This window comes from Coturnix japonica, chromosome 1 (assembly GCF_054131305.1).
Source record: "Coturnix japonica strain WE chromosome 1, WE-NBRP24, whole genome shotgun sequence".
Classification (NCBI taxonomy): Eukaryota; Metazoa; Chordata; class Aves; order Galliformes; family Phasianidae; genus Coturnix; species Coturnix japonica.
In genome coordinates, this window is record NC_140663.1 from 32,967,966 (window position 1) to 32,994,055 (window position 26,090).

Consider the following 26,090-nt stretch of genomic DNA (forward strand, 5'->3'; position numbering starts at 1 on the left):
ATTGGAAGTCACAACAGGGAGTGCTATATGTAAAGAGTTGTAATGGCAAGTGCTGCTAAGCCTCAGAAGCAGGTGATGTTCCCAGTGCCGAATGTCAGCACAGTGTTACAGTCAGTGTCATGTTCATTAAGAGGACATCATGCTGTTGTTCAGCTACCATAAATTGTGGCTTTATTTCTCCATTGTTAGAACTTCTTCCAAAAAGAAAAACAATTATTGTAAACACAGCTTAAGTTGTTAAATGTGTTTTCTTAGAACGTGATCGGCCTTTACAACATTACAATCAACCATATTACACATAATGCATACATATCCATTCGGTATGCTTTCAGTAAGCTTTATTTCCTTATTTTGTTGCATGGGAAATTCAATTATGGCTATTTTCTCCATTTTTATTATGAGAATTATTAAGAGAAAGAATTGCAGGTATGAATTCTCAGATAACATCAGCAGGCTGAGTGGCTATTTAAGAAAATGCATTCTTTTGGAATAGAATTATACTGTTTTCCCAGTACAAGCTTACTAGCAACTTCATCTCTGTTGCTATGAAGCAGCACAATGGAATTTGCACAGTGCTGGAAGTACATGTTTTACTGCAATTCTGCCATCCTTGTACAATCAAAATTTCCATTAGCTCTTTAGAAGTCAGTGGGAATATTTCCAGCACAAAGACTGCAGGGCTGAAATCCAAGTTAATATTTAGTACACATAAGAAATGAAATAAATCTATTTCTGTTTAACCTGATGGAGGACATACAAAATAAAGCTGAATCCCTACTGGGGAAAAGAGGCTGTCATAGAAATTCTCTCTTTCTCTACACTCAAAGTTAAGTTACTGTAGTAGCCAGTAGTATATCCACATCACAGCAAGAGAAATCTAGGAAAGAGTCTTAGATGGAATTTCTATAGTCCAGCCAGTGTAGGCACTATGGGAGGGACATGGCTCCAAACCATACCAGGAAGTACCCTCAGTGCCTTCAGATGCATTCATGTGCTGCTTTGTACTCACCTTTCATTCTCAATTGTCATCTGTTGAATTTTGATCTGATCACTTTTGAGCAAAAGCAAAGACAGTCTTCCTGTCAGGATCTTGCTATTTTACTTCCCAGCTTAGCATGTTAAGCAGGGTATCCTCAGCAGTGTCCCAAAAAGAAGGCTACAGTTCAGTGTACTCGTGTTGTCTGTCTTTCTAGCTGAGGATCCACACAGGCTTGACCTGGAAAAGTTTCTTTTGTAGGTGTGATTTGACTGTATTTTGAGGACCAAATTTGTTGAGGTAAATTGAAGTAATGAGGCCACGGACTTAAAATATGACAATAAAATGTATCAGTTTTTTGCTACTTGTAATAGTGCAGTTTGCTTAAACAATGAGGATTACCAAGTGGATTGTTAAGGAAGCAAATAGAATTAGGTAGACATAGTAACATGTAGACGGATATAAATGAGAATGATTTTTAGAGGGTTCTACATTTTGCAAAATTAATTGCAGCTTTAGTCATTGTACTGCATGATATTCTTTTGCACCATTTGCTACATGAACATGATGTAAAACATAGCAAAGTTACTGTTACTGCTTCCCCATCTGTTTTTCACTGTTAATGTAAAAATGTTGCAGGTTCTTGTGATCTAGACATGGTGACGTGCAAATCATGCTTACAGTAAGTTTTCTTAAGTGATTTATGGTGACCTCTTCACAGTAAGTGGTATTGATTTCTTTCTAATTTGGGGGCTTCTGCAGAAAAGAATATTGTGGAATAAAAAGCACAGACTGTTTGCATTGTTAGCAATCTGTGGGCATATTTCAACTTAATGCAAAGAAATGAGCAGCCAACCTGTCACAATTAGCAGGTGCTGTCCAAATATCTCTGGAAAAAGTTCCATCACTTTTTGTTTTCGTTGCAAATATATTTATTGAGCAATATCTGGCTTTAGGCTCAAATACATTGTGCAACCAAACAAAGCAGAAGTAAAATGAATGAACAATTTCAGACAAATATATGCAGTTCAATTTCAAAGAGTACTTTATTCCTGTAAGGTTTTTTCTTAGTTCAGTAGTTTAGTACCACTACCAAATAATACATCAAATACATTTCTTCTTAAAGCCAAGCTTAATATACTAGCAGGTGTCTCACTGCAAAGCAGACACCATCAGACTCTGCTCAGCAATAGCTCTGCAGTCCTTTCAGCAGTTCCCTTTAGAGTTCTAATGCAAATTGCTTTGCCACCACTCTGCGATTGCTTTTGCCATATTTCAAAATGGAACCTCCTTCTCCATGTTAATAACTAATAGGTGAAGCTGAATTCAGTAAGGCTCTCTGTATAATAATTCTGATCTTTCAATATGGATTCCAAGCACGGCAGGATAGATTTTGACTCTGAAAAAATCTTTTGTCTAGATGTCCCATTCACATTGAGTTCACTGAGATGTAAGGCAGGAGATTTATTAATTGTAAAACCATGTGCCTTAAAAGTATTTGGAGATTTGATTCTTCTGTTATATTAGAATGAAAATGACAAGGCTACATTGATTTCAGTTGGGTTACTTCTGATTTACAATTCTGGTCTCTTCTTATCAACAAAAAGCAGAGCAAAGCAAATAGTCCCAATGACTTAAGGATGACTTTTTACTCCTCCTTTCTCTTACTAATTTCTCTTGGGTCTCAGCCTGAATAGAGAGCTGTTTAGGACAGGACTTAATCCTTTAAGTGAGTGCCACATTTGCAACACCATGGATGAAATATTCTCAGTATTGTCCTAATTCTGTTCCCACTGACATTAATGTTAAAAGTCCTACTGACCCATTTAGCTCCGGAGATGTCAGTTCTGCTGATCTGATTATTATTATAACACATAGCAGTAATGAATTACAAAGAAAAAAATATAATTATTCTGGTATATTCAGCATCATTGATTCTAGAGAAAATTAAGATTTATTTCTGTATGTGGTTCCAGTATCACCTTTCCTGATTAGCAGTTACAGCTTACTGTTCACATATGATTTAATTGTACATATGACTTGTTGACAGGAGATATTTTCCAGTTGCTGATGATTGTGAGCATTCTATCTCTGTTATGTGGAAAAAAAATAAAGGTCTGGGATTTCAGCTGGTGTACATTGATGGGATTCTACTGATTTCCATCTCCAGGATTTTATGTATTACCAGAGATACTATCCCAAAGAGAAGGCAAAACACAGCTGAAGTGAGTACTTGCATGATAGATCTGAAGTATGCAGAATGCCTGTTAGGCTGTGATTTTTATCCTATTATGCATTTGTATCTGTAAGTTAGCTGAGATGTTGCCGATGCAGTAGGTGTTTTATACATGATTCTCCTATTGTAGCTCAGTAGAATTATTAAGAACGCTGAAACTGCTACTTGCTATTAAGGATTTCTATTTGTGTAATGCACCTAAAGATAAAGTACAAACTGGATAAAATAGCAGTTGAGAAAGTGTGGCTGTATGAAGAGCAGATGAAGTATTAAGTTTGTGTAATTGTTTGGAAAAAAAAAAAAAAAAAGAAAGAAAAAAGAAAAGAAAAAATGAGTTGAAGAAGATTAAAAAAAAAAACAAAAAAAAAAACCAAAAAACCATTAAAAAGCAATTCTGACCACCGGACCAGGATGTCTTACAAGGAATCCACTTTCAGAAAATGAAAAGATGGGCAGAGTCACTAATCACTTTATGAAATGTTGGCCAAGTAATCTTTATTTGGAGGAAATTCAACAGGTGTGTGCAGAATTATTAGAGAGAAGGAGAAAAAAAAAAATCAGCAATGTGCTCTGGTTTTTCAAACCTTCGTAAAATGCTAATTCAGAGTTTTGTTTTTGATATCAAATGAACAAGGTCGAAGCTGGATTTATACAAGGATATGTGAAAGTTCATTCAGAGTAGTTGAAGTTGTGAATTGTAATTGGATTAGTTAAATCTCATTATGGCCCCATGTGGACACTTTCAAAACTGAAGCTGTTTGATTTGTTTTAATTCATAATGATGTTTTAAATGTGACTCAATGTTACTGCGTTTTGGCAGTTTCACTTCTAAATTTGAGTGCCCATTAATAAGGTTTAGCATACATTAAACGATTAGTTGTAAAAATTAGTGTATTGACGAGGAATGGCAACATCAACCACTAGTATTAAAAGCATGTCTGAACATCTCCTTTGGAGAAAGATATTTCAAGGTAAACATTTCCCTCAAACATTTGAGACTTGTTGATGAAAACCTCTGATTTCATAGATCTTTTTTCTCTTAGCTGTCTTCTAAAATTGCCACCGTATTTCCTTCTGTCTGATCTTTTCCATAATGCTCAGGTTCACAGGGCAGCAGCTTCATGAGGTAAATAGAATCACAGAATCGCAGAATCACAGGTACCTCTATTTGTTTGACTTTCTTCCAGCTGCTCATTCCTATCCAGGTAAAACCACCCAGTGCCACCTCATTTGTACCGGAAGACTTTGTAGTTCTTCTTGGTAAACTTAGTCAAGGAGGTAAGAGCTCTTGTCGCAGAATGATAACGCTACCTCCTATTAAGGTCATTACCGAGTTATTGTTTATGAAATTGCCTTGCAAACATGGAGATTTGGGCAAGGAGAAGCAGACAGTTGTTGTGGAAGGCATTTAATTTGACTGCTCTGCCAGAGTGTCTTCAGACTGTAGCCTGAGGGAAACACAGAAATGTATTTTATGCTGTATCTGTATATAAAACATGAGAGTTTTACTAATAGGTGGGAACAGACATGGCCTTACACTCATGTGTTTGACAGTGCAGTATCATTCTGATGCTTGCCTTTATTACTGTAGATTAAAATGCCTTTTAAGTGTTTATTTGTTTGTTTATTTAATTTCGTTCTTGGATTGTTGCCTAATGAGTAACTTCTTCTTTGTTTGTTTTTTGTTTGTTTGTTTGTTGTTGGAGGCATAGATTTAATGTATTTAAATTGAAATGGAGGAAGGTTGTCAACATTTTTGATCCTTTGATAGAATTCACTCTTGAAATCTAAACTATACGTATGACTCTAGAATGTTCTGTAAGTTAGCAGTTTCTGACAAGACTACCTGGAGTAAGTTTTGTACATTGGTAACAGAGCTGATGTAGAAGATGAAGAAGTTATTTAGATTGTGTGACCTGGAAAAAATCTGTTTCCAAGTGTTTTTTTATTGACTTTTCAGTGCTGTTTTGGTACATGGACTCTTCACTCCTGCTCTTTGGGCTTATAGGTAGCTCTGACACAAAGTGTTAACATTTATCTAATTCACCTGATACAATGTTTATCAAGACCAAATACGAACCCCTTATTTTGTAATCCTTATCTGACTACTTAGCTATAAGAGTGATCACGTCACTTCCATCAGACTCTTTCTAAAGGGTTAGTCTGTTGTATATCTTAAAAATACTTCAAAACTAGTTGGTTATATTAGCTTTTCTATTGGTGGTCTTTCTCTCATATATAGCATCTTCTACCCCCATGTCCGTTGCTGAAGCTTTTTTATCTGAATGTTAGTTAGAGTCAAGGTAATATGAGACAGCAATTTTGGTGTTATCAGTGTGAGGTCAAGGGGAAGAAAAAGTGTCATCTAATTGTCAGTGTGTGTTAGATGACATCTGGTAGTCTAAGATTAAGAACAGAAATTCCTAGAAAACTAACACCCTGGATTTGACAACCAGAATGTTAGAACCTGATTTCCACCTGAACTAAATATTTTTATTCTTTACTCTAAATCTTTAATCAGATACAGCAGTTAGATATAAAAGTGTTCAACAGGAACACGTGGTAAACTGAAGGAAAGAGAATAAGGATCCAGGAGTAGGCATGAAAGACAAACAAGGGAGAGAGAGGCAAGACTTCTGTTCCCTGAGCCCTGAAAAATAAGGATGTTCAGAAGAATGTTTCTATGAAAAATGTTGCTAGTTTTTCATGTCGTAAAGCAGAATCTCCCAGTTATCTTTAGGAGAAAAGTTATTCAATGTTAATCTGATTTAGACCTCAGCACTGCTCATGTAAGTCAGGATCCATTGATTGGTTCAGTCAACTAATCAGCTTTGTACAGATAAACTGAGAAAGGAATTTGGTCCCAGTTATAGATCTGAACTCTTCCTGAAAGTAAGATATATGTTTGGAGGCTTATTTCCCCCTTACAGTTTTGTAACCTCTTCACATTTATCAGTAACTCCCTTTTATTAGCTGTGTGTTATCATATTTGGATGGTAGAGTAGTTCATTTTCTCAAAACCAAGCTCAACATGAGGAGTACTGTGGGAACTGAGATTGCAAAGGGATAAAAGACTTCTTCCTTTAAAATAATCTCCTTTTCTTAAAAGAAGCCTAGTACAAGGAAGGGCCTACAACTTTAATCGACACAATATTACTGAAAACATCTTTCAAAATCCTTCAGAGCTTTTCAATATTTCCTTATTATTACTGCTGTTCAAGCCATCTGCTTCAATATTCAAGTAATAACACAAATTCTAGTAATAAAAGAGTTTTGAATTATTTTTAGGGGAGGATTAAGGTTACTGTTTGACAAAACATTGCATAATAGTCCAAATCTTGGGATTTGTTTTGCTGGATCTTTGATTTTGCTTGTGTAATATTTGGAATTTGTTTTTATTGCACAAGAGATTTTGGATTTCTTCTTGGTACCTGATACTAAAAGTATTTTAAAAAGTGTCACAAAACTGTATTGTCTGATTACGTAATTTTATTGGTAGAGGTGAAGGCATCATGGGGTGTGTGGTTAATTTACATGTTAAGTAACACTATGCCAGGGTCTGGGAACTTCCTACTTTCCCCATGACAAAGAAAACATTTAAAGGTGACATTACAATGAGAGAGAAAGGTGGATGTATAGAAGAGCTGCCTTGAATCTTGAGTTGTTAAAGCAGTTTTCATGCCACCTTTTCTCCTGACATACCCTGGGGTTATATGAAAGTGGCTGAGGCATCTCTCCATACTCCAGCATATTCCAATTGATAGAACAGCTTTTGTACTGTTTGCTTCTTTCTTTATTCAGTGTAGAGTTGAAGGTATGGCAAGTATTCCTGCCCTTGAGAATTACAGGGAATGAGAAAAAATGTTGTTTTCTCCCCATTTGCAAGATGCATAAGGCTTAGATATGGATCCTCAGAAGGAGAAATGTATTATGTTCCTTAGAACAAATAAGTAGGGTGTGGACTTTGATTGCGGTTTTAATACGTTATGGAATGTATTTGATGTAGGTGCATGCAAACTTCTTCTAATTTTATGTTAAGGGAATATCCATCATAGCAATTTATCAAGGGAAGTTAAGACTGGGTCATGATAACCCTAGCTAGGATAGCTTGAATCATAAATTGGCATTGTAATGGAGAGTTCCGATGAAGACCTCAGTTTAAAATCCAGCTCTGCTATGAGGACACTTACAGTAGAGATCTGTGAAAGCAATGAGAGAATGGAATAGGAAACAGCATTTCACTGTCTCTTCTAGTGTCAAAGCTAGACAGCAGCATTTAAAACCAACAGACTGACAGATGGTTGAAACAAAGCTACCTTCACACAATAGTTCACTACAGTGTGACTTTTTTTTTTTTTTTTTTTTTTTTTTTTTTTTTTTTTTTTTTTAAATAATGTATTACAAATGCTCAAAATTTATATGGGTTCAGGAAATGATTGGCCACGTTCATGGAAGATGATTCTGAAAGCAGAGGTTAATCTGCTCAGGATTCATTGTGCCACGATATGCTAGATGCTGGCAGAGTATAGTGAGGAAATATCACTGGGTGCTTGCCCAGTTTTATACACTTTCTTGGTGTCTGCTACTGGTTATTATTGAAAACAGAGCACTAATAGCTGAGGAGTTTTGATTTGACTTGTTTCAGTATCTTTGCAAAATCACTGAATCATAGTTACAGAATATCCTGATTTGAAAGGGACCCATCAAGACTATCAAGTTCAACTCCCAGCTCCACACGAGACCCCCAGAATCTAAACCCTATATCTGAGATCATTGTCCAAATGCTCCTTGAACTCCAGCAGCTTGTGGTCATGACCACTGCCCTAGGGAGTCTGTTCAAATACTCCACTTCCCCTGTGGTGAGGAAACTTCTACTCCCCAGTTTCACCCTCCCCTGGTTCAGTTCCTGCTTTTCGCTCAGGTTCTGTCACTGTCACCAGAGAGCAGATCAGCTCTGTCCATCTGGTTCCCCCCTCAGAAGCCACCGTAAGGCCTCTCCTCAGCTTCCTCTTCTCTGGTACCTTAACCACTTCTTGTACATCTTGCATCTTGCCCTCCAGACCCTTCACCTTCTTTGTAGCCCTCCTTTGGATGCTCTCTGATAGTTTTATGTCCTTACGTTGTGTCACCCAAAACTGTACTCTGTGATTGAGGTTTATGCCTGAGGAAATGGCCACAAGTTGTATCAGAAGTGGTTTAGATTGGACATACGAAGGAACTTTTTTTTTTTTCAGAGAGTGGTCAGGCACGAGAATAGCCTGCCCAGGGAGGTGGTGGAGTTGCCATCACTGGCAATGTTCAAGAATTGTCTGGATAGGGAGCTAGAAGATACGGTTTAGGGGTTTTCTGTAGGTATGGTAAAGGGAAGACGGTTGGACTAGATGATCTTATAGGTCCTTTCCAACCTTGTGATTCTATGATTCTATGCATATCATCACTTTAAGGTTGCTGTTTGTATAGTATGTGTTAGGTACCACTCCTAGGTTGTTGTTACGCATATGGTCGAAATAAATAAATAAATATATAAATAAATACTAAATAAATTTCAGTATCTTTACTGAAATAATTTAAGAACCTGCAATCGAGTTGTTTTGTCAAGGCTGTGTGATCTTATGTTGCCTAGATTGTATTTTATTTCTTGATAAATGTTATAATTATTTTTGTTTTCCGTAATATAATGAAGATGTTAGATTGGAGGATAATGAATTTTTAAAAATCAGTAATGATCTGTATTTAAACCTATCAACTTGTGTTGATTGCTAAAAACAATAAAAGCAGTTAAACCATTTGTGGTTTCTCTGAATGCAAAAAGCAAAAGTCATAATGACTAAATGGTAGGCTGGTAAAAAGGATGGTTGCCTGTATTGCATAAATCCTCAAGTGTCCCACTCATTTTATTTTGCTGTCTAGCAGTTCTGAAAGCAACTCTCAGAAGAACCAATACATGCTGCATTTTCTCGCACATGTACATTTGTTGTTATTTATTTACCTTGCTCTACTTTTGTTTATTCCCATTTTAGCTTTTTAATTTGGAATTCAACTTCTTCAGCTTTGAAAGCTATTGAATATTTCACTGTGTCTCAGATTGCTGTATTTTTAGACAAAATGGAAGCACATTATACTATAGGTGCAGCCTGTATTGTATTGTCTTTCTTCCAAGTTATTCCCATGACATTGTGAAGACTAGGCACTGCATTTAGAGAGTCAGTGTTCTCTTTTAGCCTTCCTAGTCTGTGATTAAGTGGGAGTTGCTGCCTGTTGTACTATGAGTCGTGTGACAAAAGCTAAATCTGTCACAGGTGCCACAATTTGTATATCAGAAAATTTGCTCCCCAAACACTAATTATTCCCAAAGTATTTTACTTCACACAAAGCACAGATAACAGAGTCAGCAAATTTATCTTGGTTTTATCATTGTGTTGTAGATTAGGGTTTGTCTCCTACCATTGTGTAAAGTGAAGATGGTGAAAATTCAAATGCAGTGAAATCCATTGATTTACCACCTCTGTTATGTGGTATTTTTTTATTTTTTTTTTTTAATTCTTCCAATCAAAACGCTGGAATTATACATTATTCAAACAATCACTGCTGAATTCCACTACTGTAAATGAATGAGCTGTTGTCTAGTGACAGAAGAAGGTAGGAAACAGTGTTGTTTCTCCAGGTGACTGTAAAAAAAAATGGAGCATTTTGTGCCTGAATAGCCCAGACTCAACTTGGTGATATGCTTAAACTATTAATTTTGGGTGTTAATTTGTTATGATTAAAGCTTATCAAGCATTATATTTCTGGTTGTTGTGGGAGAAGAATGGATCCTCAGCCACCGGAACTGTGAATAAGTGAAAGCATTCAATTTTTATCTCTCTCAGACCTTCAGTTATGTATGCAGGAAAAACACACATGTATACCTATGCTTTGTTCCAGCCAGCCCTTTTCCACTGCATCCTTCCACTACAAAGGTGATAAAGTGTGATAAGGCATTATATCGTACGTTACCGATGTTAGTTATTTTGTCACTGAAATACCAGAATCTCTCTTTGTAAGTGTTAGTAGTTCTGATGATTACCTATTGCTCAGTTAAGTCTTTTGTTACCAATCTAGCAATCATCAGAGCGAGCGTATTGTTAATGCTAGTCACAGAATGTCCCCATCTCAAATAACGATTGGAACTAAGTTTCAGAAGCTTCTCCTTTTCTTGGTGACAATTGCCCAGGAAGCTGTTCTGAGAACAATTATTTAAAAAAAAAAAAGAAAAAAAAAAAAGTATTCAAAATTTTTCGTTTATAGAGTGACTTACAAAGAAAAAGAAGAGCACTGAATGCTGTAAATGAAATTCTTAGCAACTTTTTTTTTTTTTTTTTTTTTTTTTAATTGTAAACTAGCTTAAGAAAGTCTTTATTTTCTCCCTTAGGATAAACATATTGCATATTTCTAGGTTTCTGACAAATGAAAACATTAATGTGATTTAACTTACACTAGCGGTGATTCACAGCTCCAGTTGTTTGGCTTGTGTATAGCAGTACTGATTTGTATTTTTATTTTGTTTCTGTAGGACTATTTAACCATTCACAAGTACGGCAATGCAGCCAGAAATGATCTCTGGAACACACTGTCAAAGGTAAAATGTTTTCATCTATTGCACTGAGGATAAAGCAAGAATATACTGTGGTATTTTTCTTGGTGAGCTTTGGTCTGAATAGAGCATAATGAGATCTTCAGACCCCAGAGCAAATTTAAAAATTGATGCAAAGAAATTCCATTAGAGTTAACAGAGTGGCAACACTGAAATATGCTTTCTTCAATATTTCGGTTCTTTATTATGTCTGAATATATTTCCTTGCATGTGCTGTGTCATGCCATTGATGTGCAGTAAAAGCTAGTTTGTGGAACCTACTATCATTACCTTTAATGGCAGCAGGTTGGGGCTCATAAGCTGGAAAGTGTGTAAAAATGCTGCACTTTGGCGTTTACATCAGCTGTGTTTTTTTGTTTTTGTATGGAGTTATGATTTGTGTGAAAGAAAAGTTATTAAAGCTTTAACGTTTACTCTAAACTGGTAACTATTTCCTGTAGCATTAGGTGTCCTGCAGATATTTCTAGTTTCTGTGTCCATGCTTCTTTTCATTGCTGCACCCACACTTGGTTTCTAGACTCAGTTCCAGAAGTATGTATTTAAGGGCAGAGCTTGAATTTTGAAAGAGGGAGCCAACCATGCCTAAATTACCTGCCTACAGAGCTAGTCTGGACACCCCAGAAGAGAGACAGAGTGTAAGAGATTGTAGAAAACAGAAAGTAAGTTTGGGCACAAGTGCCAACTGAAGCCATACATAAACATGGCTGTCTAGTAACCACTGACACCAAAGCTAGAATCCAGCTGGAGTTCAAGACATATCTAGATCAGCAGGTATCTTGCGGTAGCTGGAAGCTACCACAAATGATACCCATATCTGCTGTGTCTCCACCAGTCTCTGAAGATGAGTTGAATACTCTAGGACATCTCAACTGACATTTGTTAAATAGGAACAACTAGAGTCCCAGAAACTTTGTTGATATGATCAGCAAGGTATAGACAATGATTCAATTGACTAGCCACTAGATGTTGAACCTGAACCACCAGCTGATTTAAGATGTATCTTCCTCTGGTAAAGCCTTTGGGGAAATGATGGGCAATGAGAGGGGAGGGGAATGATCATACTCTTGAAAGAGCAGAAGAACCCACAACTAATAGAACAAAAACAAAACTTCGTTATGGACCCTAAACACTAGGAATACATTGTTTGCTTAATATTATTGTTAAGTCTAATAATTACTTCTTTCTCTCACCTATAACCATGTGTGTTGTCAGCTTTTTTATTAATGCACTGCAATTGCTTCTCCAGTTCAGAAGACTTCTTGCTGGTTTCTGCTTATATTCATCAGAGGTTAATCTGTGACCAAGGGCTGTTCAGCAGCTAGACATATTTCTGTCACTGGATAGCAACTTTTGCCCGTCATTGTCATATCTATGTTTTCAGCAATCAAACACTTTGAAACGTGCCTTACTGCAAATACCCACGATCAACTAACATTGTTAAAAATATGTATTATTTTTTTTAAACATTATCTGGTCAAGAATATATTCTGGAAGTATACACCCAGTACTTCTGAAGTGCTTGTAAAGACCCTGTAAAGTGGATTACTTCTTCCTTTCCAGCAAAAATGCTAGAATGATTTGTTAAAATTTGTTGATTTTTTCCTATGGAAGATTGCTCGATATTTAAGACACACAGACAATGTTGGTGTAATTTTGTAGTTTGTGTATACTTAGTGATTACAAATGTGGGTGTGTGTGCACACATGATAGTTATGAAACCACTGAAATTAATTATGCTTTTCTAGGACAAAAAAAAAAAACAACAAAAAAACCAACCCCAAAAGTTTCACATGTTGGATTGTGGTTCTGCTTCAACATACCAAAACTTTTCTTTTTTCTTGAAGGCTTTAAAAAGGGTTGGAAAATCTGTAAATATCCAAGAAGTAATGGATCAGTGGACGCTACAGATGGGTTACCCTGTTATCACCATCTTTGGAAATGAAACTACAGACAATATCATAGTAATCTCCCAGGAGCGTTTTGTTTATGATAGTGATACTAAAACCAAGGATTCTGGCCTTGGAGACAACAGGTACGTATATTTCTCAATGAATGTCTTCCAAGAGTCTGTAGTAGTTTAAGTGCTTTTTTGTGTGTTTTTGTAGAGTTGCCTCTGCAGAAAATCGTGCTTTGCATGGAATCAGTAGCATCTTGTGTTACTTCCATTTGAATTTTATTAAAGATTAGGCTAGTTAAAAGAACTGAACAAAATCATTAGATTGATAGAACAAGATAAAGCTTTAATGTGTCCATTTCCATTCTGACAACTCTATCTCTGACTTTTATGCAGTCTTATGTCACGCATCTGTTTCCTCTTCATCTCTTTTGGTTTTGTCACACTCTGTGAAATAAGTGGGAATATGGTTGGAAGGTCTGATATATTTTAAGCAATTGCTTGGACTAGACCTCTGCATGCTCATAGGTTAAGTAGGAAGATGTAATCACATATTGGCTAGTTACATCATGTGACCTGGGAAGTAGTCAAGAGCTGTACTGGACTGCTATACATGACAGGGAGTTCCAGTTGTTCCATTTTAAAAATAAGCTGAATTAGTCCTGCGGGTCCTCAGGTCCACTGACCAAAATCAGGAAGCACTGGCACACCTCCACCTCTTTCCTTTTTCCACTTCTAAGATTGATTCCTTGCCATTTTCAGATGACTCCACCCATTCCTTTGTTCCAGGAAAAAATTTATGTTCCTTGATCACGCTGGGGAATCCTCATCTTATTTAAAGCTGTGATATTTTAGTGCCAAGCATTTAAAGCTGTTTGTAGAGAATTACATTTCACCCTTTGAAGCTTCTACATTCACTGCTTCTTGCCTTGTGTTATAGAAGGCATACTCAGAACCTTGAATTCTCCCATAGATTTAAATTATTAATACTGAATTTTTGCTTATAGTATGTTCCTGCCTAAAAATATAATTACATATACTTGGAAATATTTATAACTAACTCTTTTTTTTTTTTTTATAAAACAGATACTGTAGAACTCAAATATGTAAATTGTTTTGTTTTGTTTTTTTTTTCCTGGCTGTGTTGGAACAATCTAGTATGGTATTAACCATATGTTTAAGTCCTGGGCTGAAACGAGTTTCACTGTGAATACTATCACAGAATTGTAGGGGCTGGAGGGGACCTCTTATACTATATGAAACAAGTTACTGTAGACAGTTGGAAATTATCTTGACCCATAGTTCAGTGCAGCAGTTCTTAAGCTTCACTTAAGAATTTAATTTCTTCAGCCATGTATTTCCGTATAAAATATTAGTGGATTTCTTACTCAGAAAAATAGACATTAATATTTTTTGATTGCTTAAAACAGAGATGTTAAGCCTTGTAAGTACTGTGGAAATATTCTTAAATAGATTTATCAGGTATTCAGACTTTATTGTATTAACTGCTTCTGTAATTCATGAGTAAAGACTAGTGGGCATGAAAGCACTTTGTATGGTAGAATACTAGGAGTGAGAAGTAGACTCTAAATAGTTTTATTTTCATACATGATATTAATTCAGAATTCACGGAATCACAGATTGCAGGGCTTGGAAGGGACCTCTAGAGGTCATTGGGTCCAACCTCCTGCTAAAGCTGGTTCCTACAGTGGGTTGTGTAGGTAAGCATCTGGATGGGTCTTGAATATCTCCAAAGATAGAGACTCCAAAACCTCTTAGGGCAACCTGTTCCAGTGCTACATCACCCTCACTAAAAAGTAGTTCTTCCATGTATTTGTGTGGAACTTCCTATGTTCAAGCTTTTGGTCATTGTTCCTTGTCCTGTCACTACATGCTACTGAAAAGTCTGACCTCATCAAATTGCCTCCTGCACTCTAGATATTTATAAACATTTATCAGATCCCCTCTCAGCCTGGTCATCCAGCCAGTTCTTTACCCAGCAAAGAGTGTACTTGTCCAAGTCATGGGCTGCTTGCTTTTTTAGGAGAATACTGTGGGAGACAATGTCAAAGGCTTTGCTGAAGTCTAGGTAGACTAGATACAGTACCTCATACCTCACCAGCTTTCCTAAAAAGGACGTGGCCATCCATGACAGCATTCCATGATCACAGTGAGATCATGGCTCTGTGACTGCACACAGCTCTAGTTCTTACTGTTTAGTTACCATTCTGCCTGAAAGCACTTTAGGGAAGAGAGTGCAGGTATACCTAGAGGGATACTGGAAGATTTCATGTGAGCATACTCACTCTTGAGGTGGCTGGCCTTCTGGCTTTTGTCATTAGAGGCAACTAAGAAACATTGCTGTTGTCTTGGCTCATTCATCACTCTGTTGCAATGGCCATTGCCATTATGTACCCTACTTCTCAGTTTTTTCAGCTTAAAGGTTTCACTAGGTTAGCTGGCCTGTTCTCAAAAATTTCCCTTCCCCTTCTAGACAGGCTGATTCTATCCCACACAAACAGTTTACAGTCTTCGTAGAAGGTCCTGTTATCATGAAACCCCAAACCTTTATGATGGCACCAGCCACATAGCTAGGAGTTGATGTGTATTATGCATCTATTCCTGACTTCCCTCCATCCTCCAGCTGGTAAAACGGAGAAGAAGATAACCTGGGCTCCAGTGTTTTTCACCTGTGCTTCCAGGGCTTTTATAGTCATCTTTGATTCCTCTCACATTCTGCCTTCCAGCAGTGTTTGTACCCACATGGAACAGCAACAGGGGATTGTAGTCTGTGCTCTGATGAACCATGGCACCCTTTTGTCAGTGTTTCAAATCTTGGCTCTGAGAGGCAGCAGACACCTTGAGACTACATGTCAGGCTGGCAGAGGGGAGCCTTGGTCACTTTTAAAAGTGACCCACCACAAGCATCTGGCATTTCTTTTTATGAAGCTTCAAACTGTTATTTGGAGATAATGTGGATGGGTATTGTTCTTCACCAACAGAGAAAGGTATGCTGATTTTCTTAGGTAATTTTGCCTAAAAATTGTACTAAAATTGTAAGTTCTAAACAATGTGAAAATCAGTGCAGTGTAGAGCACAGAAAAAGAAGGTATTAGAATGGGCTCTGTCAGGAGTTTATTGTCCAAACAGAGAATACAATACATGTGTGTATCTTCTTTGGCAAGTCTGTTTACTGTCTTCTTCCTGCCTCAGATTTGTTTTACTCTGTGCTTCCATGGTATTCTAACCACAAATGAGAGAAGTCCCAAGCCTAGCAAAGGCTTTGCAGATGAAATATTTACTCCAGACAGTTAAATGGTGGAGCTAGTTTGCTACCTCCCAGTTAGCTATTTTAAAGTCATTTTACATAAATATAAGCAGGAGCCATATGCTTTTAGCAAAAGATGAAACTTTCCTATTCCATTCATCTTTCAAAAATCACTCACCATTTTATATTAAAGTCATGTGACTTAGTTATAAATAAGAGTCTAAAGTGTTAGAAAAATGAGCTTACCATTCACTGGTGTGCATGTGATTTGTTATGCACAATGCCCTCGTGTCATTAAATGTCCTTTCCTACCATCAAATTAAGTAGAAAAGAAAGATTGACAGACTGAAGATAAATTTAATCTTTCTGTCAGCAGTGACAGTTCTTTTTGTTGTTGTTGTTCTTTCCTTCTTTCCATTGAAGAAGTCACTGTTTTTTCGAGTCTTGTGAAAGTGATAGACAGGAAAAATCACATTAATGGGTTGTCATTTGATAATTCATTATATATTGCTCCCACTGGTTTTTTTTTTAGCTTTGCAAGAACTGGATCTTGTGTGAAATGATAAAAGGGGCTAGTTTTCCTGCAATTACACAATGTGGGGCAATAACTGGAACTGAAACAAGATTTTGATGGACACTTGGTGTAGCAGAGTCTGAGTCTGCTGGTCATTATGGTCAGGGAGTTGCAAGGGTTCGGTGGAACCTGATAGCTCAGATAGGTGTTATGGGAGGCACAGAGATGAATATAACACGAGGCTGCAGGCCTGGGGGTTATATGTCCGCAGCCTATCTCTTAGTCCAGTAAAGTCAGTGTTTCATCTCCCTAAGTGACCCATGAATTCAGCCTTAGATGGATGGCTTCCTGGGGAGCCATAATGGTCACTGCAAACAGTGAGAAGCAGATTGCATTTATTCCACATTCGGGGCCCTGCTCTTGCAGAGCATGTGACATTGACTTTGTTAGGATAATTTATCTCTGGATTAATAATGATTACTATTTTAAACACTGTAAATAATAGAACTGTACAAAACACAGCAAAATGTACTGTGCAGCCTTTCCAGGAGTTTATCATCTAAATAGACAACACAATATATACTGGAAGACCCAAGGGAAGGCTCTTAAAGCCTGCATCTGCCACACAGTCATAAATTATCCAGAGGTGGGGCTGTAGTTTAGCATGGCACAGTAATAAATGTGTGCATTAAGAAGAGCATGGCCAGCAGATGGAGGGAGGTAATCCTCCCCCTCTACTCTGCCCTCATGAGATGTCTGTAGATACAGAATACTATGTCCAGTTCTGGTCTCCCCAATTCAGAAAATACAGGGATCTCCTAGAAGGAGTCCAGTGGAGGGCCACATTGATGATAAAGGGCCTGGAGCATCTCCCATGTGAGGAAAAGCTAAGTAACGTGGGTCTGTTCAGCATGGAGAAAAGAAGACTGAGACAGAAGATCTGATAAATGTTTATAAATATCTGAAGGGGGGTAGGAGGCAAATGGATGAGGCCAGGCTCTTGGTGATGCATAGTAATAGGACAAGTTGCTATGACCTGAACACAGGAAATTTTGTGCTAACATATGGTAGAGCTTCTTTTCAGTGAGTGTGACAGAGCACTAGAACAGGTGGCCCAGAGAGGTCCAGGAGTCTCCTTCTTTGGAGATATTCATCACCTGTCTGGATGCCTACCTGTGCAAACTGTTGTAAAGTACCTGTTTTGGAAGGGGGCTTAAAGTCAGTGGTCCCTAAATGTCCCTTCCAACCTCTATGATTCTGTCAATTCTGTTACCTTAAGAGCAATGCTGTTAAGTCCCTTTCTCAACAAATTTAACTTCCTTTCGAAGATTCCTTAGAAAGCTTTAGGCAGTGCAATGAAAAATGGACATTAAATTGTTAGAGACTATACAATGGAGGATATAAAATTGGAGAAGGGCTTGGCAGCAAGATGTCCCCGGGTTTGTTCAGCCTAGAGCAGAGGAACTGAGGGGGGCTTCATGGTGGCTGCAGCTTGGAGGGCAGCGCTGAGCTCTGCTCTGTGTGACAGCAACAGGGCCTGAGAGAAAGGCATGGGGCTGTCAGGGGAGGGATGGCTGGGGGTGAGGGTAAGGGTCTGCACCAGAGGGCAGTGGGCATGGAACGGTCTGCACAGAGCAGTGGGCACAGCCCTAAGCTTCTGGAGTTCAAGGAGTGTTTGGAGAACACTCTGTGGCAGAAGACTGGGATTTTGGGAGGTCCTTTGTGAAGCCAGAAATTGGACTTGGTGATCCTTGTGGATCCCTTCCTACTCAGGTTATTCTGCGATTCTACGATTTTCTGTAAGAGTCAGTTTAGAGTAGAGTTTTCAGAGGGATTTGCATAAGAAATCAAAATAAAGAGGTAAATGAATATTCAGAATCATACAACTTTTATAAAATCTCTGTGCTGTTATGCAAGCTACATATTTATGCAGCAGTTAACTATTAAAATGAAATTCAAAGTAGCACATTTCATTTCCCCTCCCCCCCCTAAAATCTTACAGAGGCATGCACACAAGCAAGCAGGTTTTTCTGAATGAGAAATAGTTAAAATAAAAACTGTTGATGCCTTTGACAGTGTCTTTCTTCTAATCTATTACTATATAGTGTCTTTAATTTTACAGTGGAAGAGGATAATTAATTAATTTTAAATATAGTTGATTTTTCCACACTGTGTGTGATTGAAATTGTCATCTCTCTGTGATTGCAGAAAAGTGTGCTTCAAGATACACACGTAGGCATCTACTGTGATTTATTTGTGTGACTAGAATTGACTGTATGGCACTCCAAGCTTTAACGCTTAGCTTGGAATTACAGAAGGTACACAGTTTCACTTCTTTGCAAACTGAGCATAGATTTTTCTTGACAGTCATACCTTTACATCATAAGCATTTTTGTTTTGTGAAGAAAAAGCTAACGATGACAGACACCATTTGTAGGAATAGCATTCCTCAGAAGGGACAAAGTCACTGAGCTTTTTTTTAAACATCAGGTTCTGCAGCAGAACAGTTCAGTTGCAATTTCAGTTTATCCAAGCAAAATTTTAAAAGTTCAGTAACAGATGTATAGTTCATATTCTTCTCCTTAGTAACAATCCTTTTGGTATGTGTAGGTTCCATCCTTCACTCATGCACATGTCTCTGAGAATGGATTATTCACTTGCCTCATGTGAGGCTACAGGGGATGAGGTGATATTCCATCTGACAGGGTTCAGTGGTTTTCGCTCCTGACAGAGAAAGTTATGATTTTAAGACACCAGACTCATCCATCATTACAAGAATGGCTTACAGATATGACAAGAAATCTTATGAAAAATATTCTGTGGTCTAGACAATGAACTAATCAGCTTTGATGAAATCCATAAGCCATTTATGCACTGTATTGAAGAGCAGACCAGTGCTTTTTGGTTATGAATATGTTTTGTATTTTAAAAATATGAAGAGCTTGTCTTTTCAAAAGCAGAGGAATAACCTTTTCAATATTATCTGTATAATTAAGTTCATTGCTGAGCTAATGTTAACTTGTATAGAGTTCTTATCACGTACAGTACTTCTGTAGCCAATCTTCGCTTGTTCATGATAAGGTACCAAGGGGAAATGTCTTGCTAGACACTGAATAGAGCTAGCTGTGAGGAAAGAGAAAAAACAGAAAGGTACAAACTGGGATATGGACAATGTATTCATACATACTGAAGTGCAATAATTCTTGCTGCCTTTTGCCATGTGGTTCGTCAAGGGACAATTTAGTGGAATAGCATAAGACAAGGAAGACAAGGACATGACCAACAGAACTGGACTCCTGCATCTTGCACCACATAGTAATAACAACTGAAAGGAATTAAAGCTGGCTGCAGAGATGCTTAGTAGTCACTCCACACAAAGATGAATGATAAACTGCGGAATTTATTTCCCTTCAATTCTCCTCTGAATTTCTTTCACAAAGCTCATATATGCAAGCTGTACAGAAAAAAGCTATGCTTGTCCCTTTACTGATAATTAACACTAACACTAGTATAGGGCACAGCTCTATTGCACCAGCAGATTTTGTTCTTCAGTATGTTTAGGGACAGTCCTTAATACCAACAGTCTGACAGAGCATAGTGCTTGCAGAGTCCTTCTCCTCAAAACCAGAAGATATAGCACTGCTTCTGTGAGGGACTCTGCCTGCCTCGAGCATCTTTGGGAGCATTGCTCTTATTGTTGAATGATTGCAGTTGGTAGCCTAATAGTTGTAGCTCACATTTAGCCTGCTACAAAATCTTATTTATTTATTTATTTATATTTGGAAGCCAATGAAGGGTCCTCAGTTAAGTGTCTTGCCCTTTATTTCTTGGAGCCTCTTCTCACTGTAGCAATATTATTAAATCAGAATAGGGACTGCTCTTAGAATTTGTGCATTTTTCTGTGCTGATGTATCTTAAGGAAGATTCTGTTGCTAGCAAAGATCTCAGAAATGCCAATTTTAATTTAACACTTTATTTCCAAAAGTATTTCACAGCTTCTATTTATGAGAAACACTTTTTCTAGGCAAACACCCAAGCTGCTCTGATGCGCAGGATATAGGCAGCATTCAGTGTTATAATTGGTGAATGCTAAAAAAGATAAACTTGGGATACTGTGTCATTGCTGTCTATGTGGTGGCAACACTCATATCCTGGCAGAAATTAGGCTGACAGTGAAAAGCTGCTGGTGAATTTTATTATTGCTGTGGACTACATCCCTTTCCTTGTCTTAGTTGCTTAGGCTGACTCCTGGCAACTTCTAGATACCCAAACAAGTTAATTAACACACATTAATTAGATCAATTTCATGGCGAGAAAAGGAATGTATACTTGAGTGCAAGCAATGTATTTTAATTCAGAGCGAGATGGGGAGGTGAATCAAAGAACTGAGGTGACAATGTTAGTGGAGAGCTGCTCAACATTCTGGGAGACGAAAAGGGAATGCAGTGTGGCAAGGCACAGCCTGGAGCATTAAAGTGGTAGAGCTGCACTAGGCAAATGCAGAGAATCAGGGAGCCAAGGCAGTCAATATGGTGTCATTACTGAAGTAAAGAAATGTTGAGGGAAACACTGATAGCAGTTGGATGCCAGAAAGGTAATGGGAATGGTGAAAGAGGATGAATGTCATATTCTGTTGGGCTTAATGAAGTATGCTTTATTTTTTACCACTTCTTCATGTTGCAATCTTAAGGGGAAAATAAATCTGTTGTTGGGAAATTATCTCTGTATTTGAGCCTTCAGGGTGAATAATAGAATCTCAGATTTTATTAAGAAAATATTTTGGTTGGAGGCTGTTAGGAGAATTTACTGAGGAAGCAGAAACTGCCATAGGAATTATATTTTAATCTTGGTTAAAGTCATAATGTTCTGGTGAAAAATCAAAGTCAAGCATTTGAATACACTAAAAAATGCTTGGATCTAAGTTTCTGAAAACATGTTGGAGGACGATAGACATAGATACAAAGCTATTCATATTCCTGTAGCTGACAAGGGTATCCAGCAGGCAGAATCCAGATCCTACTCATCCCATAAAACATCCTTCCGCTCATCATAATGTTCAGATGTCTCAGATCTGCGCTCTTATTGCTCTTGAGTAAAGTACAGCACAGAGACAGGGGGTTGCACGGTCAGCACCATGTGTGCAGTTCTGCGAGGACATTTTACACTGGAGCAAGACAGAACACAGGGTGCTGCAGAGAGAGATGAAGAGCATTTACTGGAGGGTAAAGAGGCAGCTGTTGGAGCACATACTTAAAACTGCTTAAAACCAGCTTCTTTCTATGCGTTTCTGACTCAGCACCCAAAATTGCTTGTCACTTTCAAAAATGAAGTCTTTTGTGTTCTGATGTAAAAAGGTTATGCAGGGAGAAGAAAGAATTTGTTGTATTTGTTCTTTGCCCACAACATTTTTCTAAATTCAGTAAGGTACTCTACTGGTGCTGACACTGAAATGAGTCAGTTTTAAAGAGCCCCTTAACATTTATAACTGTTTTGTTTGTAGTTTGTTTTGGTATGAAATGTTAAGCTAAATATAAAATAAATCTGTGAAGGTTTGGTGAGAAGGTTGTTCCTCCTCTACTCTGTCCTCGTGAGGCCTTATCTGCAATGCTGCATCCAAGCCTCGGCCCCCAGCACAAGAAAGATGTGGAGTTGTTGGAGAGGGTCCAGAGGAGGGTCACAAAGATGGTCAAAGGACCAGAGCACCTCTCCTATGAAGACAGATTGAGGGAGTTGGGCTTGTTCTGCCTGGAGAAGTCTCTAGGGAGACCTCGCTGTGGCTGTCTAGTACTTTAAGAGAGACACTGACTTTTTACACAGCCTGATAGTGACAGGTTTAGGGGAAATGGTTTTAAACTAAATGAGAGATCTAGGTTAAATGTTCCGTGGAAATGTTTTACTCAGTGTGGTGAGATGCTGTCGTGGGCTGTCCAGAGAAGCTGTGGACTCACCATCCCTGGAGCCATTCAGGGCCAGGATGAATTGGGGGCCCTGGGCAGCCTGATTCAGTGGGTGGCAACCAGCCCATGGCAGGGGATTGGAACTGGATGGTCTTTAAGGTCCCTTCCAGCCTAAGCCAACTGATGATTCTTTGATTCAATAATTGTAATTATAAGATAGTATTATATTATTTTCAGACAGCATAATTCTTTTCAGATTGAATAATTTAATAGAAATAAACTCATTTAAATTGACCCTTAAATAGTTATCATATCAAGAGAGGGTAGGGTTTGTCTAGGATGGCCAAAGGCACAGCTGTTTTCTAACAGAACACATGTGCTTACATCACAAGGCAATCCCAAAGTGCAGAGACACACATGGACTCTTTCATGATATTGCTAAGGGCACTGAAACATTTCTTTACGTGTGAGAATTAGTGGTTTCACTGCACTGGTAAGGGAATTATATTTGGCTTAAAGATCTTGAAGAATGTAATTTGTTTTCCCTCTTCCAATTGTAGTACTTATTTATGGCTGAGAAATATTCCAAAGATTCTTGTAAAATCCAGGAATAATTATGTCTGTGGCAATACAGAGAACCACGAAGTCTGCATCTCTAATATGTTGCTGTTAAACATATTAATTACTGCTCTGGCTACTGATTAATTCTAGTGTCAATGATTGTATTAAAATACATGATCTGTTTGGTGCTTTCAGCAATACCGTATTGACACTGAAAATCATTTTCCTTCTATACTTTTGTATTTAGATCTTTACACAGAAAAACAAAACAAAGCAAAAAGAAAACCACACAATACCTTATCTGTCCTAAAAATAGTTTCTCTTAGAAATAACAGTCAAGCCTTATTTTACATTGTACCAACATGACTGCCTTTTTAAACATGAATTTCTAAATGAAATCATACATAATACAAGAATACATAAAATTAGCAGCTGGATTGAGACAGAACTGCAAATAAAGAGGCTTACCATCAGAAGTAAGTCTTCTTGAAAGTGCCAGTGTCTTTCAAGACTAGAATATAAACTTCTTCTTCACTCTGTCATGCAATTTTAAATATTTTTCCAGCTTACAAATATTATCTGTAGTCACTTTTGTGCGTGGAGATAAGTATAATTTATATTCAAAACGATAACAGGGCCACAATTTTTATTACCTTCCAAATCCTCAAGTTTTTCTTGCATCTGAAATGGAAAAAGTTGGACCCAGCTACTGATTTCTGGTCATCTGTAAAGCATCGATGAATTCCACATCTAATAAAATTCATAGCTTGTGTTACTCTGAAGAAACTGAGGTCTGTAACTCTTCTGAGCTCAGAGAGTGGGTGAGCCAAATCAGATCCATCAGCCCTATGATTTGCAGCAAGTATCCTTTGCTTTTGCTAAGGAGCTGGAATTGCGTCTGCTTCGCATTGGCCAGGATTATCTTGGAATGAACACTTCCTCAATTGTTTTATTGCACTCTTTTTTGTAATTGACAAAGAATCCCAACCTTAGCAAAATATTTTCCCGATTTTTTTCAAGTCTGCAAAGTTACTGATATGTATCCTACAGTTAGTGTGGCACCATTACCATGTCCTTGTGTTTTCTTTTCCTCATTGATGTTGTTTTTAAACAAAAGTTTTTCATCCACTGATATTGTGGAAGTCCTGTACAATTCAGACACAGGCAGGCTTTCTTCAGGTAGTAAAACCTATGTACTTTCAGAATTCAAGTTGGCTAATTGTGACTTCATATTTGATTAAAACATCTACTGTTTTCTGCTGTTGCATCCAGCTCATAAGGGAATCTATCTTACTCGGTTACTCTTGCCAGTGTTTTTCATTTCTTTCTTGTTGCTGTGAATGTAAGAGTTAACACTGGACATGCCCAGATGACTGGTAAATAAGCTCCAAGCTGTACTCAGTTATTTCAAATTGTTATCCTTTATCCATTTTTCATCTTTTATTTGTCTTTCATACTAGTTAGTGCTACCTTCCCTCCCTATCTGCTGTCGTCTGTGCTGACTGAGTTCCTGGAATCCCTTGACACCCTGGCACAGCGTAGGATGTGTAATGCTTGTGTGAGTGGGAATAAAATCCTTTTCTGTTGTGTTGTGCCTCTGGGCACAGCCTACAATTACTTTGCTGGCACGTATTAAACCTAATGAAATCTTTGTGTTCTTGTGAGAATGATATTCACAGCATGAATGTATCATCAACTCGTTTTCCATTAAACAGAACTAACGCACTGTAGAATCACACTTAAGAAAATTACGTGATTTCTTGTGATATTCACATGAGGCTCCGCTGAAACCTGAAATACTCTTTACTGAATTCTACTGTATAACAACCTGAAAAAATCTCTGTGATGTTTTAAATTGCCTTTCCCAAAACTGTCTGTCTAGAGTGAGTGTTTTACAAAATTCTACCACAGTTCTGCTGAATTCTACTTCATGTGTGATCTCTTTCTGTATACAGATGCTCTAAAGCTGTTATGCTGCTGAACAGCTTCTGTAGTTTCTCACCTACCACCTTGCCTCTAGTTGTGCTCTCAGCCTAGTAATAAATGTCTTGTCACAGCAACAAGGCTCGTAGTTTCATAGGTTACTTAAATGCACTTTCAGGTTTTCCTTAAACAATTTTTCTTTCTACTTTCCATTATCTTAATATTCAAAATTTGCATAATACTGAGGCCTTCTTTTGCCTTGCTATTAGAAACAGTAGTAGGTACGGAGAAAAAAAAAGAGCTCTTTACTCTTTTTATACTCTCCCAATGTAATGTCCAAACTGCATGCCGTCTTTTAGTTCACATGTTATCAACTTTCTCTGTCCCTTATTTTACAGTAGACTTTAAGATTATTAGTCAGAAACTGCAGTTGGATGCTTCTTCTTCCTGCTATTATCTGCCTGTCTTGCAAATGAGGGAAATATGCAACTATAGTAAAAATACAAATCTTTAATTCTTGGATTTCCACTTGTTCTGTAAGACCTGATTGCTTTCAAAATGTCAAATTTTCTCATTTCTGTGCTTTTGTGTTCTTTGGTTTCTGAAATACTAACAGTTCATGTGGATGGCTAGTGAGGTATTCTCTCTGTAGGAAATGCCCCTGTCAGCATCATAATAAACTCCAAGAGTTGTGACAACTGGGAAAGACTGGGAAGTTGTTGCCATCTCAGACTCAGCACTGCTTACCCAAGCATCATGTCTTTGTGCGTATGAAATCTGAGCATTCTCCATCTGGGGACATGACAGTGAGAAGCAAATGCAAAGTAGACCTTACTCCTCATTTCTCAGCTTCAGCCACTTTGGATGTACCAGTTCTGTCTTTAATTGAAGAGACGGGGAAGGCATTTTGGGTAATAAGATTTAGTTGTTAAAGTAAGGAGGCAGGAGATTTAACCAGCCTGTTTTACTCTCAGGTATTCTTTTTATCTTTTATACTTCTAAATTATTTTTATACCTCGCTTTATCTCTGCATTAAATAGCTTTAATCATATCTTTCAATCTTAGATTGTTATGTTCTGAAAATACTTTACAAAGTTTAGTTAGTGTTGTAGATGAGCAAGAAATGGATTCCCATCCCACAGAAATTTTCAACATATCAAAACATTTCCCTGTACTGAATCAGGACAA

The 26,090-nt window shown here is 37.7% G+C and overlaps 1 protein-coding gene across 2 annotated transcripts in view; it reads left to right on the forward strand.

The window, feature by feature from the left end:
• Nucleotides 1-26,090, forward strand: part of TRHDE (thyrotropin releasing hormone degrading enzyme) — a 206,266-nt gene that overhangs the window by 122,177 nt on the left and 57,999 nt on the right. For both annotated transcript variants that reach the window (XR_014942404.1, XM_015855777.3), the window contains exons 8-9: nt 10,765-10,830; nt 12,690-12,877. Coding sequence is in view for 1 of the 2 variants with exons in the window: in XM_015855777.3 (XP_015711263.1) it covers nt 10,765-10,830; nt 12,690-12,877 (254 nt within the window). In the remaining variant the exon portion in view is untranslated. The remainder of the gene's footprint in view (nt 1-10,764; nt 10,831-12,689; nt 12,878-26,090) is intronic.